The sequence below is a fragment of the Tachypleus tridentatus genome, chromosome 12 (assembly GCF_004210375.1).
Source record: "Tachypleus tridentatus isolate NWPU-2018 chromosome 12, ASM421037v1, whole genome shotgun sequence".
Taxonomy (NCBI): domain Eukaryota; kingdom Metazoa; phylum Arthropoda; class Merostomata; order Xiphosura; family Limulidae; genus Tachypleus; species Tachypleus tridentatus.
Window position 1 is genome coordinate 46117380 of NC_134836.1, and position 16174 is coordinate 46133553.

The window sequence follows — 16174 nt, forward strand, 5'->3', positions numbered from 1 at the left end:
TAGTTTGAGTGCTTGATGCAAGCGCCGCAGGCGCGAAGTCATGCTAGGGGTCAAGGGGCATGCCCCCTCGGGATATGTTTTAATAAAAACATAAAAGAAAAACCTGAATTATGCATTCTGAGACCACCTTTTTGGCAAATTTCAGAATGACACACTGAGGTGTTTGTCTCATTTTTTTAATCATAAATAAATATATAGGCCTATATATATAATATATAACTTAAAGTTATCAGGCCCAGCAAAGTAGGCCTACAGTCCTGTCATCAACATATAAAATATAGAGCCACTCAGGAGAGTGCAAAATACATGTATAGTGTCTATAATCTGTATTCAAATATCATGGACAGTGTATGTTCAGATTCCCTTGATTTCAAGAATTAACTTCACAAATAAACAGTTGGTGGCACCGTGGCGGGCTGGCAGCACTATGGCATTAACCTAGTACTATTGGTGCCATCTATAATGAATCATTCACTATAGATCAATGGTACTGTGAATGTGACGTTGAGAAAAAGAAGTTGCAATAAACAATCATTCACTATGTCAAGCCTGATAAAGCAAAAGACACTGCATGGGTTCTATAAATTCATTCAAGAGGATGAACCTAATCAATCTGCTGCAGCCAATTAGGTTGAATCAGAATTGTCAACTGAATTCTCAGAGTCATCACCGTGGCCTTCTACCAGTGTTGTCACTACCACCTCAGGTCCAGTCTGGGACATTGGAAATTACATTTCTGATGATGTCAGCATTGGTAAACAGGTAAGTCGACTCCTCATTGTATTAATTTTGTATTAAAATCATGCAAACACTCTGCATCGTTGGTTTTCACAGTGGAGATGGCTACTCTACAGTCAACATGCAAAGGGTGCTTTCTGCAAGTACTGCTGTATCTTTGCTCCTGATGGTGCTGTGTTGGAAGCCAGAAATTGAGACAACTGGTGAAATTTCCATACACAAACTGGAAGAAGGCTGTTGAAGACTTCAAGGCACATGAATTGAAACAGTACCACCAAGACAGCAAAGAAAAAGATAATTTTCTACAGGTCGTAAACACAAGTGCATCTGTGCACTTGCAGCTCGATGCAACTTACAAGCAAGAAATTGAACAGAACCGGCAATATTTAATGCCTATTATTGATACTGTATTGCTGTGTGGGAGACAGGGTTTAACTTTTAGGGCAAATTATGATTCTGGTCCAATGTTTGTTGGTGAAACTGATGAGAAGCCCATCAATAATGATGGAAATTTTCGTGCAATTTTGCACTACAGGGCAAAGGGTGATGTCAAGCTTTAGCAAGCCTTAAGAGTACAAAGAGTAATGCTATGTATCTGAGTCCTCAAATTCAAAATTAAATCACCAATGCCTGTTATACTCATGTTCTTGATGCTTTGGTCAACAGGGTTAATGCTGCAAAGTGTTTCTCAATATTAGCTGATGAAACAACAGATATTTCAGACATTGAACAATTTTCGCTGTGTGTTAAATATTTGTATGCCAATGACAACTCTGTTGCAACGAGAGAAGATTTTTTGCAATTTATACCTGTTTATGATGTGACAGGCAGAAACTTGGCTGATGTTATCATAACCAATGGCTTACCTGCGAGGACAAGGATACGACGGTGTTACCTCTATGAGTGGGAAATTCAATGGTGTTCAGAGACTCATAACTGATAAAGTTCCACTTGCACCTTATGTACACTGCAATGCTCATTCCATAAACGTGACAATTTCTGATGCTTGTAAAGAAGTTCATCTGCGAAATTACATGGGAGTAATTTTTAGCATTGAAAACTTTCTCAGTACACTCAAACGAAAGCACGTTTTGGCTCTTTCGGTGGAGAATAAAGCACTTGAATCGAGAAAAAAAGTTTGAAAGGTCTCTGCCCCACCTGGTGGGTTGAGAGGCATGACTTAATCATTGTCTTTCTAGAATTAATCCATGCAGTTGCAGATTCTCTTGAGACCAAATCAGGTTGGGAAGACAGATTCTGCCACGCAAGCCAATCAATTGTTGTGTTCTATAACACAGCCAGAATTCATCATCACTCTACTTACCATTGCTAAATTGTTTTCCTTTAGTTTACCTCTGTGCAACTTACTGCAGCAACAGAACATTGATTTAGGTGCTGCGATGCATCACGCAGAAAGATTTAATCCGTTCACTCAGAAATAATACTGTGAATGAATTTAACAACAATTTCTGTGAGTCTCAAACTCTGTGCAGTGAGCTTCAAATTGACATCACAATGCCAAGGCAGGCTAAAGGACAGATGTACCGTGTTAACCCACAAACCACGAGCCCTGAGGAGTACTTTCGTATTGTTGTATTTGTACCATTTGTTGATCACTTTCTTTCACAAATATGTGACCGTCTGTTCAGTCACAAAACTCTCCTTACAAACTTCATGTGTCTACTACCATCAGGATCTACCACAGAACGGTCAGAACCTACAGCACAACAATGTGTCCAAATTAAAAAGTTGGTCAATATATACAAGGCTGACATTGACAGCACTTCACTAGCTGCAGTAGGTGAACTTAGGGTTTGGTACAAATCACTTGCGAAAAACAGACCAAAAAATGTCATAGGTGCATATGCAATGTGCAATGCAGAAATACTCACAGTCATTTCTAGACTGTTGAAAGTATTTGCCACGCTGCCTGTGTCAACGAGCTCAGTGGAACGTTCGTTTTCAACTCTTAGAAGACTCAAAACGTATTTGAGAAATACCACCACTGAAAGTCGATTGAATGGCCTGGCCTTATTATACATTCACCGTGATATTAAAGTTGAATCAAGCTGTGTTGTAGATGTCCTGGGAAGAACGAACAGGCGTTTGAGCCTTTCATAGATATTCGATTGTATTTCTCTAGTTCTGACAAAACTTGCTGTATTAAAAGTGTTCAATCAAAAATTTGCATTTGACCATTTGTTGTGTGTGAAATTATCTGCCATGCAATCACTGATCTTTATAAAACTTCACAGGTGGCAACTGAACTTGTCTAAAAAGTTTGGGTTCCATGAAGGGTTAACCCCCAACCCTCCCTTGGCTACGCCTCTGGATTAACCACAAAATTTCATAAATAAGTTTATTTTTGTAAGTTAAGTGTAGATAAGCGAGTAATATCTGTTCAAGTTGTATGTAGAACGTAAGCCTACAACTTGTGCCAAAGTGAAGGTAGGCTGTTGAAATGTTATAAATAAATAAACTGATTTCCTACTCTTACATGAACTGGACTTCTCTCTTTTTTGTTGTTTTTACTGAATAATAATAAAATCTGCCCAGCGATAAAACGCATTACTACAGCATTCATTCACATACGGGTGCGAACATTTTCGTATAATATTTAGTTGGTCTATTGTTAGGCACAAAACTACACTAAGGGCTATCTGTGCTCTATCTACCACAGATATCGAAACCCGATTTTTTGCGCTACAAGCCTTCATAGTTATCAGTGGCTTATACGTGGTAACTAAAGTTTCTGCCATTATTAACAGTTCTTCTAGAGGACAGGTACTCACGATTTGGGCTGTATGGCAGACCATAATATATAACATTATTCCGAAATGAGTTAAAACTCTATTTTTAGTGTTTTTATGTTAAACTAGCACATACACAATTTTTTACGAAAAATTTGCAGATTTAGTGACTCTATCGCACGTTTTTGCCTACCATAGTTCACAGTTATAAACTGAGAATATGCACGTTTTCTGGTGTTGTTGACTTACCTTCTCGGCATCTTGGCTAAGATCAACCACAGTTTGTTTCTCTTATTGTTCTTTGTTTTCAGAGCAGATACGAAGGCCTTGACCTTGGCATCAGTGGGATAATTCTTATCACCTTAATGAATGCTACACTACCGCTTTCAGTGCAGCTCTCTTACAGTAATGCTGGAAATATCTTACTGTAGGTTCGAGCTGAAACCCAGACTTCACTGGATGATACTGCCATATAGCTCTTTTAAAAGCTTATTCTCCAATCCTCAATCTCTCTTTCACTTCTTTGAATGTTATCAACTAACATAGCAGTGCAACTATAACTTTTCTTTGAATACACTTCTCTGGCAGAGCTTGTTGTACATTGTAGACAATTTTGTATCATCAGATTTCTTAGCAATGCCACTTCTGATCACGTTCATTTAACATGGTGCATAGAATCCTCAATACAGTCATACAGAACACAAGCAATCGATTGTTTTTCCCAGCAGTACTGAAACTTGATGCCTTCCGTCAAGCTTGTTCATTTGGAAAGTTTGGTGTCCTTCTGTATTCGATACCAAAAACTGTTGAATTCAACAGACATCGTTCTTGTGTTTGTTGGAGAACCACACTTGAGTTTTTGGACGATCTGCGTTGTTTCTTCAGTGTCAAGAAATCCAAGGGGTTCTTAGAAGTATCGCTAGACATTTAATCTTAGTTACCCTCCAATGGTACAGAGTAATCAATCTTTTTATTTCTTAGTGCTTTAATTTGCTTTGCAGCTTTTCATGTCATTTTAACCTCTAGATTTAAACAGTTGCACCACATTTTTAATTTACCTGTATTAACGTTGCTTTATCAATATAAGATTAGTACACTTACTGAATATCAACAGTGTGACATCTCTTTTGTGGCCAGCCGTTGATTCGATTTTCACAAAGGGTACGGCAATCGCCTGTTTTTGTCCAATCAGGTTTGGTAAAATTGTTAATCAATAAATAAACCACCCGTAATTTTTTTTTTTTAATTTCGCGCAAAGTTACACGAGGGTTATCTGCGCTAGTCGTCCCTAATTTAGCAGTGTAAGACAAGAGGAAAGGATCGCAAGTTCGAATACCCATCATATCAAACATTTTTGCCTGCAGACTTACACTGCTAAACACCGGGTTTTGATACCCGTAGTGGGCAGAGCACAGGTAGCCCTTTGTGCTTAAGAACAAATAACTGACTTCGACTACCCTTCTTGTCCTGCCAACACATACTGAGAGAACTTTCCTCGTACAAAATGTAAGTTTTTAAAACGTGCACGTTTGAATTAATGTAACTTTTAAAAGTTTTCGTACTATATTTATACTAATTAATAACTGACATCTTACAAAAACACTTCATTTTAATACCATAACACCTCTCGCGCTGTGCCTGATGCAAAATCTTATGATGGCTTACAGGATTAACGTCCTTGGTATACTAACCATCGCTGTATATTGTTTAAACATAATTTTTTATTTTGAGAATTTATAAGTGTCAGGATATTTCCAAACAGAATAATATCTATCTTCCTATTAGATTATAACAATTGTGCAAAGGATAAATCAATGTTTACTTTTTAAGAGTATCAACTTTTTATCAGTCATAGTTCTTAATAAAATAAGGTGTGTATTGTGACAGTTAACATAACTAATATTGTAATAATAGCCATGTAAATCTAGCAATTTCACATATAAGCTCTGATAATACAATTGTATACTGTTTGTTGTTTTTTTAAAATATTGTACATACGGAAATTAGGAAAGAAATTGGATGTGGATCAGTAAAATTGTGTTGCTAAACAACTTTTTATCAGTGTCTAAAATTGTTAAGTGTCCTAAGCTACTTAGAGTTATTAAATTTTTGCTATTTGACCAACAAAACTAATAATTAACTACAGATGCCTATTAATAGGTTTTTCAAAATAACAAAATTACATTGGCAAGAAAGTGATGCACTTTTTTTATTGATGTCAACACAACCACTTTGATCAAAAATCAATCTCAAATAATGCAAAACGAGTAAAATGAACCAAATTATCTAGTGTTAAATATTTGAAATATTTCTTATTGAAAAGAAAATATTCTGAGTAAATGGTGAATTTTTTAAAATTCCATATAATGGAATGTACATTGAGTTTTATGGTAGTGAAGTGCAAAAAAATTAATTGGATGGTAACATTTACTACCATTTATTTAGAATTCTCATGTTACTCCATCATACAGAAAAACACAAAAGAATAGAAGCCAGTAAATGCAGAATAAATTTAAACTTCTTCCAGGGGTTCTTCTTCATCAAAATCCCCTTCATCTTCAGCAGTGGCTTCCTGGTATTGTTGATACTCAGACACCAAGTCATTCATGTTCGATTCAGCTTCGGTGAACTCCATCTCGTCCATTCCTTCACCGGTGTACCAATGCAAGAAAGCTTTACGTCGAAACATAGCTGAAATAACAATTAAAATAGTTAACATCAAACACATAAATACCTGAATAAAGACAGTTAACTAAAGGTAAAATTACAAACCATGAGATGTTAATTCCCTTTACAAAACTATATATGTTTAAAACTAAATTAGAGAAGTAATGTTTGTTAATATACACAAAATAAAATAATAATTAAAAGTAAACAAACCTTTTAAAAGATACATCTCACTCATAAGCAGTATCACTCACCACTTTAGAAAAAAACTAGAGAAATTACCTGTAAACTGTTCCGAGATTCTTTTGAAAATTTCTTGGATGGCAGTGCTGTTTCCAATGAAAGTGGCACTCATCTTGAGTCCACGAGGAGGAATGTCACACACCGCCGTCTTAACGTTATTGGGAATCCATTCCACAAAGTAACTGCTATTCTTGTTCTGAACGTTTAACATCTGTTCGTCGACTTCTTTCATGCTCATGCGTCCACGGAAGATTGTGGCTACAGTCAAGTAGCGTCCATGACGAGGATCACAAGCTGCCATCATGTTTTTGGCATCAAACATCTGCTGAGTCAGTTCTGGGACTGATAGTGCTCTGTACTGCTGGCTTCCTCTGGAAGTAAGTGGAGCAAAGCCTGGCATGAAGAAATGGAGACGAGGGAACGGAACCATGTTCACAGCTAGTTTTCTAAGATCTGCATTCAACTGGCCAGGAAACCTAAGACAAGTTGTAACTCCAGACATAGTAACAGAGACAAGATGATTTAGGTCACCATAGGTTGGAGTGGTCAACTTGAGGGTGCGGAAACAAATGTCATATAGAGCTTCGTTATCTATGCAGTAAGTTTCATCTGTGTTCTCTACAAGTTGGTGAACAGAAAGTGTAGCATTGTATGGTTCTACAACTGTGTCAGATACCTGGGATGAAAGATGAACAATCAGCAAAATATTTAAGAAATGAAATTATATTAAGTGCAAACAGATGTACAATATTTTTAATCATTGATTCAGAGATATTAATGTATTCCTGTTTCATATACAGCTAAGCTTGGGTGAAATTCTCTTCAATCATCGTTAGAGGGTAAAACATTGAATGTAAAATCACCTTTGGAGATGGTAAAACACTGAAGGTATTCATGATCCTGTCAGGATATTCCTCTCGTACTTTTGAGATTAAGAGAGTTCCCATTCCAGATCCAGTTCCTCCACCCAAAGAATGAGCCAGTTGAAAGCCCTGAAGACAATCACAGCTTTCAGATTCCTTTCTGACAACATCTAACACCGTATCTACTAGTTCAGCACCTTCTGTATAGTGACCCTTAGCCCAGTTGTTTCCTGCTCCACTCTGACCTGAGAGAGAAAGTATTATTTATTAGAAAATTCTAATTTCACAAATACCATAAAAACTGAAAAATACATTTATATATAATAATTTTAATATAAAAAGTTAATAAGGTGGTTAAGAAATTCATTGATTCAGCTGCTATGAGTTAATTACAACACATGTAACATATCAGGACTTTATGTATTCACACCCACACCAACTGGAAGTTAGAATGAAGGCTTTTTACACACACAAATACAACTCATATATTAAACTATCGCATGATGCCTTTTGAAACTAACCAAAAACAAAGTTGTCTGGTCTAAAAAGCTGCCCAAAAGGTCCTGATCGTACAGAATCCATGGTTCCAGGTTCCAAGTCGAGAAGAATTGCACGAGGAACATACTTGCCACCTGTATAAATAAATAAAGATTTTGCATATCTGTTAAAATTGTTTGAAAATAACCAACAATTTAATGCTCTGTAGAATTAAATCAATAAGAATGTTAAATAAAACTAAATTTGTATCAACCGGTGTTATAAAACTTCTGTTTAACATTTCTAGAAGATAATTATTTCTGAGCTTAACTTCCATAATGCAGAGGTAGATAATATTAAGAGGTAGTACCGTGAGAACCACCCAGTGTCAGTTTAATGCATTTTTTTTATAGGATTCTCAACAGCTATTGGTGCTAATGGTCAATGTGTAAGTTATTTATATACATATATGAAATAGTAAATTATGTTTGTTACTTATACATTTCTGATATAGCACTAATCTAACCTGAAATAAACAGAAAGGACGGAAAAGAAAATTAATCTATGTAATAACATTGAATCTTGAAATTAGACAACTTGGGTTTGTTCAGTGCATTGTACAGTGAAATCAACAGATTAACCCTCATTTGGTAGCCTTAGTGATCACGATACTGATGACACTATAGCAATACATGAAAACAAACCGGTTCTTGATAACCAGATAAACACGTTACTTAAAGTCACGCACGCATGCTCCTCCCCCGCGAGCTAGCACGCGAATATTTGCTGTTTTAATCTTGTTAAAATGTTTATTGGTGGTATATTAAATATCTGCGTTAAAGCAGAAATGTTTCTTTAAAGTTATGCCCTTACTGCTGTATATGAAAAAAAAATTTATATTTTTAAGAAAATAAATTACAAATTCGTTCATCAGTGCAAAAGACAACAGTTCAGAAAATTTGGAGACATACATAGTAAACAGTTTCTCACCTTCATGAAACAAAATTACAACACTGTTATACTTACCTTACCATCATACGTTGGCTTCAAAGTTCCTTTCGTCATAAAATATGTCTATTATCACATGTACTTAATCAAATTAAACTTGAAAATATACCTAATAATATTTTAATATTTAACAACATCATTCGCTCCGCACAAAATTTACGAACTGTTTCAGATATACCTGAGGCTTCATTGTAGTAGACATTAATTCTTTCTAATTGCAAGTCCGAATCACCGTGGTAGGTACCCGTGGGATCAATGCCATGTTCATCGGAGATCACCTCCCAGAACTGCAAATGAAAAACAAGTTAGTTACTATGTGACGCTTATAACGGTTGTACTGAACATATAAACGACGTTGAATCATCATACCATTTAATGACATAAAGCATCTGACTTCACACGAAACTAGGTGTTAGAAGGTAAAGGTAAGCGAAAGGAAAATTAGGAGTTTACATCATGTAATCAACAGATTAACAGTAATGTTACTGTGTTAGTAATGTATATTATTTAAAAAATTGTTATGTTATATTGAGCATATATTATATAATCTCTACTCTTTGCTTTCCATAAATTCGTTTGTTTGATTTTTTTAAACGTCCCGTCACACCCAACTTAACAGCCACTTAGTGCAATTCTGTAAGGTGATTTAATCCAGATAATTGATTGTTCATACCTTAGCTTTGGAAAAATAAATCTTTACTTTTATTTAAAATTAACTTTATGTATACAAATAATAAATTAAGTAATTATGGAAGCTTAAAATTACTATAACTATGGTTTTATATTATATGCAATGTAAAAAAAAAAGTGCATGCTCTATACATGTATATGGTTATAGAACTCTGGTGGCAGTGGGACTTCGGTTTACCTTCATAAGCACAGCTGAAAAGCAAAGTATTATTATATTAGTTGCTTTGTGAGGCTACGGTGGTCTCAGTAATTGGGCCGATGTGGCTTTGCGATAATGAAAACACACACTTTGCGAGACCTTAATAACAAGCGAAGAGCTAAAGACTAGAAGTAATGTTCCTCAAAACAACGGGTATGGACAAGTCTAATTAATATTAAATGTTAACGACGCACTGGAAAATTGCGAAGTTTACTACTTTATATTTATCGTATGATAAAAGTTTTAAGCATGAGCGAATATCCACCAGAGGGCTAATTTGCTAACTGAAGTACCTCTATACTTATTGCGCATGTTCAGGCCACTCCTTGGTTCATTTCAATGAATCACTGCATCCAAACGCAATCTGCTCATGGTACTCGAGCTCACAATTTTGCAGTAATTCCACTTTGCTAGACATTTCTATTATACTACTGCAATATTCGTTTGAAATAGGATTTACAACACAAATATCCTTAAATAAAACATTATTCTTTACACTTTTAAGTAAGTACTACATCATCAATATATATTTGCGTTAACGCAAATATAACTGGAAGATATTCTGCAAAGCAAAATATTTTTATTATTATCGTCACATGAAGTATGTATTCGATAATCTCACCCCAAATCCATTTTAATGTTGTAAATGTACATCATCAGGTTATATTTTAAACCAGTGACGATCGTAAAAGGTTTACCCACAAACATGAAATTAAAAACAACCGACTTATGAATTAGCCAATGGCGATACACATATCCAATACTTTCTCGTTAAAAACAACCAATAGGAGATGAGGTATCGTGTTTCAGTCCAATGCAGAAGCTAAACGGCCATGACAGCAGAATATGGCGTTCAACTAAATTGTACTTCATCTTCGTTTAACAAGGTAACCACGATATACTTGAACTTTAATTACAGCAGTGGTTACCGGATACACTATACTCCGTAAGAAACTTCAAATGCTAAAAATCAATAATTTTGTTTACTTAGACATTTCTAGAGTATTATAACAACTGAATAAACACAAAATCATAAAACCGGTTCTGAAGCTTTTATAGTAACGAAATGCTGTGCAAAAAACATTTTAACTGAAATTTTGTGCTTATATATATATATATATACACACATACATATAACATTTTATTTTAAGATAGCGTTTATAGTTTATAAATTATATCAGTTTTAAACATTTAATGCTCTATGCAACAAACACATTATAATAATTAATATATAATACACATATACGTCAAGAATTACCGAAAGGACCTTTTAGGTTCTATCCACAGGCGTATATAAAATTAAAAATTAATCACATGACATTTACATGTTAAATCACACGCTTCCTACAACCTAATATATACACTACTCATTACTGCACTTCTGTATCTAAAGCTAGTTTGAAATCAAACTCGAAGTGTGAAAGAGCTTATGAATTTCCGGTAGATTATAAATATGAAAACCACACGTTGAAAGATGAAATACAATAATATAGACAATTGAAACAAAAAAAATTCATCGTGCTAAATTACAGAGCACAAAACAAATATAATTACAAAAAATTACTTTGGCTCCAATTTGATTTCCACACTGTCCGGCTTGAACGTGCACGATTTCTCGCATATTGGCTCTTTTTACGATTATATGTTCCTCTACTCTCCCACCTCGTCTTTTCAAGAAAGAATATGGCGAATATGTACAATGCTTCTGGTTTAATGTATCTACTAAACTACGACTGAGCATGTGCTTTTATGTGTGATTGGTTAAAATTCGCCTCGTGACCTACAGATTTTGGCGGAGAAAAACAAAGAACTATGTAACACTATGGCGCCGAGATACGCATGTGCAACAGAAACTTACGTAGGGCGTTTCCCGATCGCATTGCGCAACATAGTGTGCCTTTTAAGTAAAACTACGCACTGTATTCATTTAAAAGTAAATTTCGTTTGTTTTTTGGAGTTTCGCACAAAGCTACTCGAGGGCTATCTGTGCTATCCGTCCCTAATTTAGCAGTGTAAGACTAGAGGGAAGGCAACTAGTCATCACCACCCACCGCCAACTCTTGGGCTACTCTTTTACCAACGAAAAGTGGGATTGACTGTAACATTATAACGCCCCACGGCTGGGAGGGCGAGCATGTTTGGCGCGACTCGGGCGCGAACCCGCGACCCTCAGATTACGAAGCGCACGCCTTAACGCGCTAGGCCATGCCAGGCCCATTTAAAAGTAAATACTTTCGTAGGTAGCAAATGTATTTTTCCAAAATTAAATGTTTAAAGAAAAGTTATAGCAATAAAAAAAAACAACAGGGAATGTCGTGGACACGTCAAAACACATTTAATGGCTTTAAGTTTGCGGCATTTAACAAACAAAGAATATGAGATGCGAAGAATGATACCATTTGTGTTATATTATCAGTAACAGTGAAATAAAAATTAAAATTAGTACTACTTACTTTAACATTTAAGTCTTTTAAGGCGAGACTTGTGTAAATACACTTACCTATGTATTTGACAAATCACTTCAGTTCTCTGAACATAGTCGATACACGGCAATTTCACATGTTTCAGAATCTTTTAAATAATATGTTATGAAATATATTAATGGTAGTTGAAACAAATCGTTTTCTGAAACTATTAAGAAAAGAAGCAATATATATAGTCTAGTGCTGTTCTATCTAAACCTTACAAAATAAACAATTATGTTTTGACAAGAGATAAAACAGTATCTACATATTATCAAATCATACATATCTGATGAAATTCAGTTTTATCAGTTTTGATTTTGGTGGATATAAGAAAAGTGTTAATTTTGTATCTATTTGGAGTCTACTGTGCTCAATATTAAATACTTAAAAAAAACGAAGACAAAGTTATGTGATGTTTAAATTGTTTTAAATAATTATCGAATAATTGAGTTTTACATATTCTAGTAATGGCACAAAACACAAATACTGTTAGTAAATAATATCAGATGATTAACCATATGATCTTAACTGCAAATGCATCCACACAAATTTTCATTTGGTGTTTGAGAAAACGTTTATTTAATAAAGTGTTCAAATACTCTTGGATATCAATGTAAATCGTTCATCGGTATAGTACGTTTAAAATAAATAAATCAGTGAGCAAATGGAATGATATCACACGCTCCTCTTGAATAAACAAAAACAAACTGCATATTGTGATTTGTCAAGTTCTTAAAATTTCATGTTTGGTTTGACAGGGATTTGAGCCCGTGTACCTGAGATTGTTAGCCGAGCGCCCAAAAACAAAAGAACATAAACGATGAGTTAATTGGTTAATATTCTAGAAATCCTTTGTTGTCGAATTTTTGTTTTTTCAACTTTCAGAAATTTACAATAAAACTGTTTTAAAACACATTTAAGTAAAATACTTAAGTTGAAGAAGTGTTATAGTAATATTTATCCGATTAAATTAAAAGTGCATTTTTTGTACGAGATAATTATATGCAGTATTTTGCTTTAGGTAAGACTAGCTCAAGTCACAAATAGATGTTTTATTTCTGTATTTTTGTTTTTCTTCTTTAGCTTCAGAAGCCTGGCATGGCCAGATGGTTAAGGCATTCGACTCGAAATCTTAGAGTCGCGGGTTCGAATCCCCCATCAAACCAAACATGCTTGCCCTTTCTGCCATGGAGGCGTTATAATGTGATGGTTAGTTAATCCCATTATTCCAAGATTTGGCGGTGAGTGATGATGACTAGCTGCCTTCCCTCTAGTCTTACACTGCTAAATTAGGGTTGGCTAGCGCAGATAGCCCTCGTATAGCTTTGCGCGAAATTCAAACAAAAAGGAGACGCACGATTTTGATTATGATGCTTACATATAAATACGTATATTTTTAATTGTTAAATCTCAATTAAGTTTTCTTTGTCTCTATTCGTGTAAGGATATTCTCGTATTCTTTACAATTGAATATTTCTGTCTTAAACAACTTTAAGCGTCACAAGATCTGGCATGTTACATTTTTTTATATTTTACACTTTCTAATCATTTTGCATGTTTTATACTTTTGAAGTGCATCAGGTACTAATTAGCATGTGATGAATATACAGTTGATACCAAATTAAAGTACCAGTTTTTTATTCTTGATTACTACAACATAATATCTAGATGGGGTAAATAAACATATAAATTATTTAGCTCGAACAAGCGATTGATCTGAATAAAGTTTCCTATTTTATGCATAATTACATCGTTAAAATGGCTAAACGAATGCCTAGATATTTTCGTGAGTTGGAAAGGCTTCATTCAGCCGATATTAACGAAGCCATTTTTTTAGATTGCCCCCAGTGGCTCAGCGGTATGCGGACTTACAACACTAAAAACTGGGTTTCGATACCCGTGGTAGGCAGAGCACAGATAGCCCATTGTGTAGCTTTGTGCTTAATTCAAAACAACAACAATTTTGTAAATTACATTTATTTTATTCTGACATAAATTTTTGTTAATATTAATTTATGTTGTGCGTTAATATGTTTGTCCACGAGCTTCTCGCGTGATTTCCGAGTTAGCACGAAAGCAAACAAACAAACAAAAAAGTGGCAGGCGGATACTGGGTGGCTTTAGGTGTGAATGTTGGTTGTTCTTATCTCTTTGATGTAGTGTCCTATCACTCGGGGCTAAAAACGCCCACGGAAGGCCACCAAGTCATAATGGAGGCCGAAAAGTAGATTTAAAGGACCGGAAAACTTAAATCTTGCAATCGATTTTTGAAACTATGTTTGTACTTTACTCTCTAACTAGCAGGACTAAGAAATCACAGGAGGAAGTTTTAATAGGGGTTGTGTGTTCGGGTGTAGACCTTCCCATCTCATGGGTCAGTAGCATGACCGCCAATAAGTGGGTAACAGGGGATAACCCCCAGTCAAAAGAGTGCTCGCAATAAAAACGCTCGCCCAATTGACTTTTCAATATGTATTAAAACTGCTATGAAAAACCTCGGGAAGATGCATTTTATACTTAACTGATATTACTGGGGGGCCCCTATGTTAAATATTACCCCTCAGCTCAGAATAACTCTCGGTGGTCCTGGTTAGTAATTGAAGTAACTGGGAACAACAGATAATCTTGATCATTAGATTGGAGCACTGATATCTTGTGCTAGTGTTAACTATTTTCGATTAATTATTTGTACAGTAAATGCGAAGAGAAATTGGGTAATTTCAAGCTTTCCAAATATTATTTTGGTTTGAGTGTATGTTTAACTGAGAATATTTCTAAGGAAAAACAAAATTTTACGTAAAGACTGACAACACTCATCTATATTTGTAGTACATACTCAAAAGCAGTCAAGTCTATGTAGGCTTTGGGTTACGTCAACTAGGGTAGACGTTCTATTTAACTTGTTTGGTCTCGTACACGTTCTCTTGAGTATGACTCACCTAACAGATTACATACGGTCTGACTCCCATATGGTCAGTAAACCCACTTAACTAAGCCAGCTCAGAAAATAAATTGTGATAAAACTGGAAGGAAAATTAGTCTTTGTTTGCACAACAACTATTTTTTAATATTCTAGTAATATTAGTAATTAATAGTAATATTAATCTAGTATACATACAATTTTTTTCATTATGTAAACAACTGCATTTTTGTAAATAATTTTAATCAATCCCACTATTCGTTGGTAAAAGAGTCGCCCAAGAATTGGCGGTGGGTGGTGACGACTAGCTGCCTTCCCTCTAGTCTTACACTGCAAAATTAGGGACGGCTCAGGTTTCTCCTCCTGGTTGGGGGTTGTGCAGTAGGCTAACAATCTACTCACTTAAAAATCCAGCCTGTTAATGAATCCGCAAGCGATTGCGGCCCTATGTTCCTTCATGGAATCGAGAGGCATAATAATAATAAATAAAATAATTTTAACCATGTGGAAAAATGACACGAGGTCTACACTTTCATAACAAACGTATTTATAGCATTACTACATAAACAAAATTTTGATAACTTTGAAAAATAATATCCATCTTCTAACAGTTTTCTCATATAGCAAAACTATAATTCAAAAGTGTAACATACTAAAAACAGATTTTTTATATTAATTATTATATTTTGTTCTAAATAAAATATACATTTCCCAGGTCATTCGAAATTTGATGATATACAAACTTTAGAGTAGCTAGCCAATTAATAGCTAGAAATAATTCGATTTATTAGCTATGATAGTCTTACTTGTAACAAGGGAGCATATAAGTTATGCGCTCACCAGAGGCACACCGCTAAAATCCGAATTTTTGTGCTTAATTCTAAAACAAACAAGCGATAAGTTAGTATAAAATGTTCCTGAGATGTGAATGTAAAGGCAAGTCGAACAAATATCTATAAAACTTCTATGTGATTTGAGTGTGAAATTTGAAATATTGTTTGTCTCTATCACAACAAATTTTTTTTTTTTCGAGTAACAGTAGAAACACGCACAAGTCCCTAGATTACAGGTTGCGGCCCAATGGCTGGCATGTCAAGCAGTGGGTCCCAGAATTTGAGACTTGATGTTACTGAATACTTTCCGCTTTTTCAGCT

General features: G+C 35.0%; 1 protein-coding gene across 1 annotated transcript; it reads right to left on the reverse strand.

The window, feature by feature from the left end:
* Positions 1–5684: 5684 nt before the first annotated feature.
* Positions 5685–11360, reverse strand: LOC143233188 (tubulin beta chain-like). Its single transcript, XM_076469152.1, has 6 exons — positions 11200–11360; positions 8925–9033; positions 7783–7893; positions 7262–7506; positions 6438–7074; positions 5685–6179 (listed from the first exon to the last, which is right to left on the reverse strand). Exons 1-6 carry the CDS (start codon positions 11254–11256, stop codon positions 6001–6003), a joined length of 1338 nt encoding a protein of 445 aa, XP_076325267.1. The 5' UTR covers positions 11257–11360; the 3' UTR covers positions 5685–6000.
* Positions 11361–16174: the final 4814 nt, after the last annotated feature.

What these genes read in the sequence shown, in the direction of transcription:
- LOC143233188 (XM_076469152.1), bottom strand. Translation starts at nt 11,256, where the DNA reads ATGCGAGAAATCGTGCACGTTCAAGCCGGACAGTGTGGAAATCAAATT. An exon ending in GAAATCAAATTGGAGCCAAA is followed by an intron (nt 9,034 to 11,199) that starts GTAATTTTTTGT and finishes TTTCATTTGCAG; the next exon opens with TTCTGGGAGGTGATCTCCGA. An exon ending in CTACTACAATGAAGCCTCAG is followed by an intron (nt 7,894 to 8,924) that starts GTATATCTGAAA and finishes TTATTTATACAG; the next exon opens with GTGGCAAGTATGTTCCTCGT.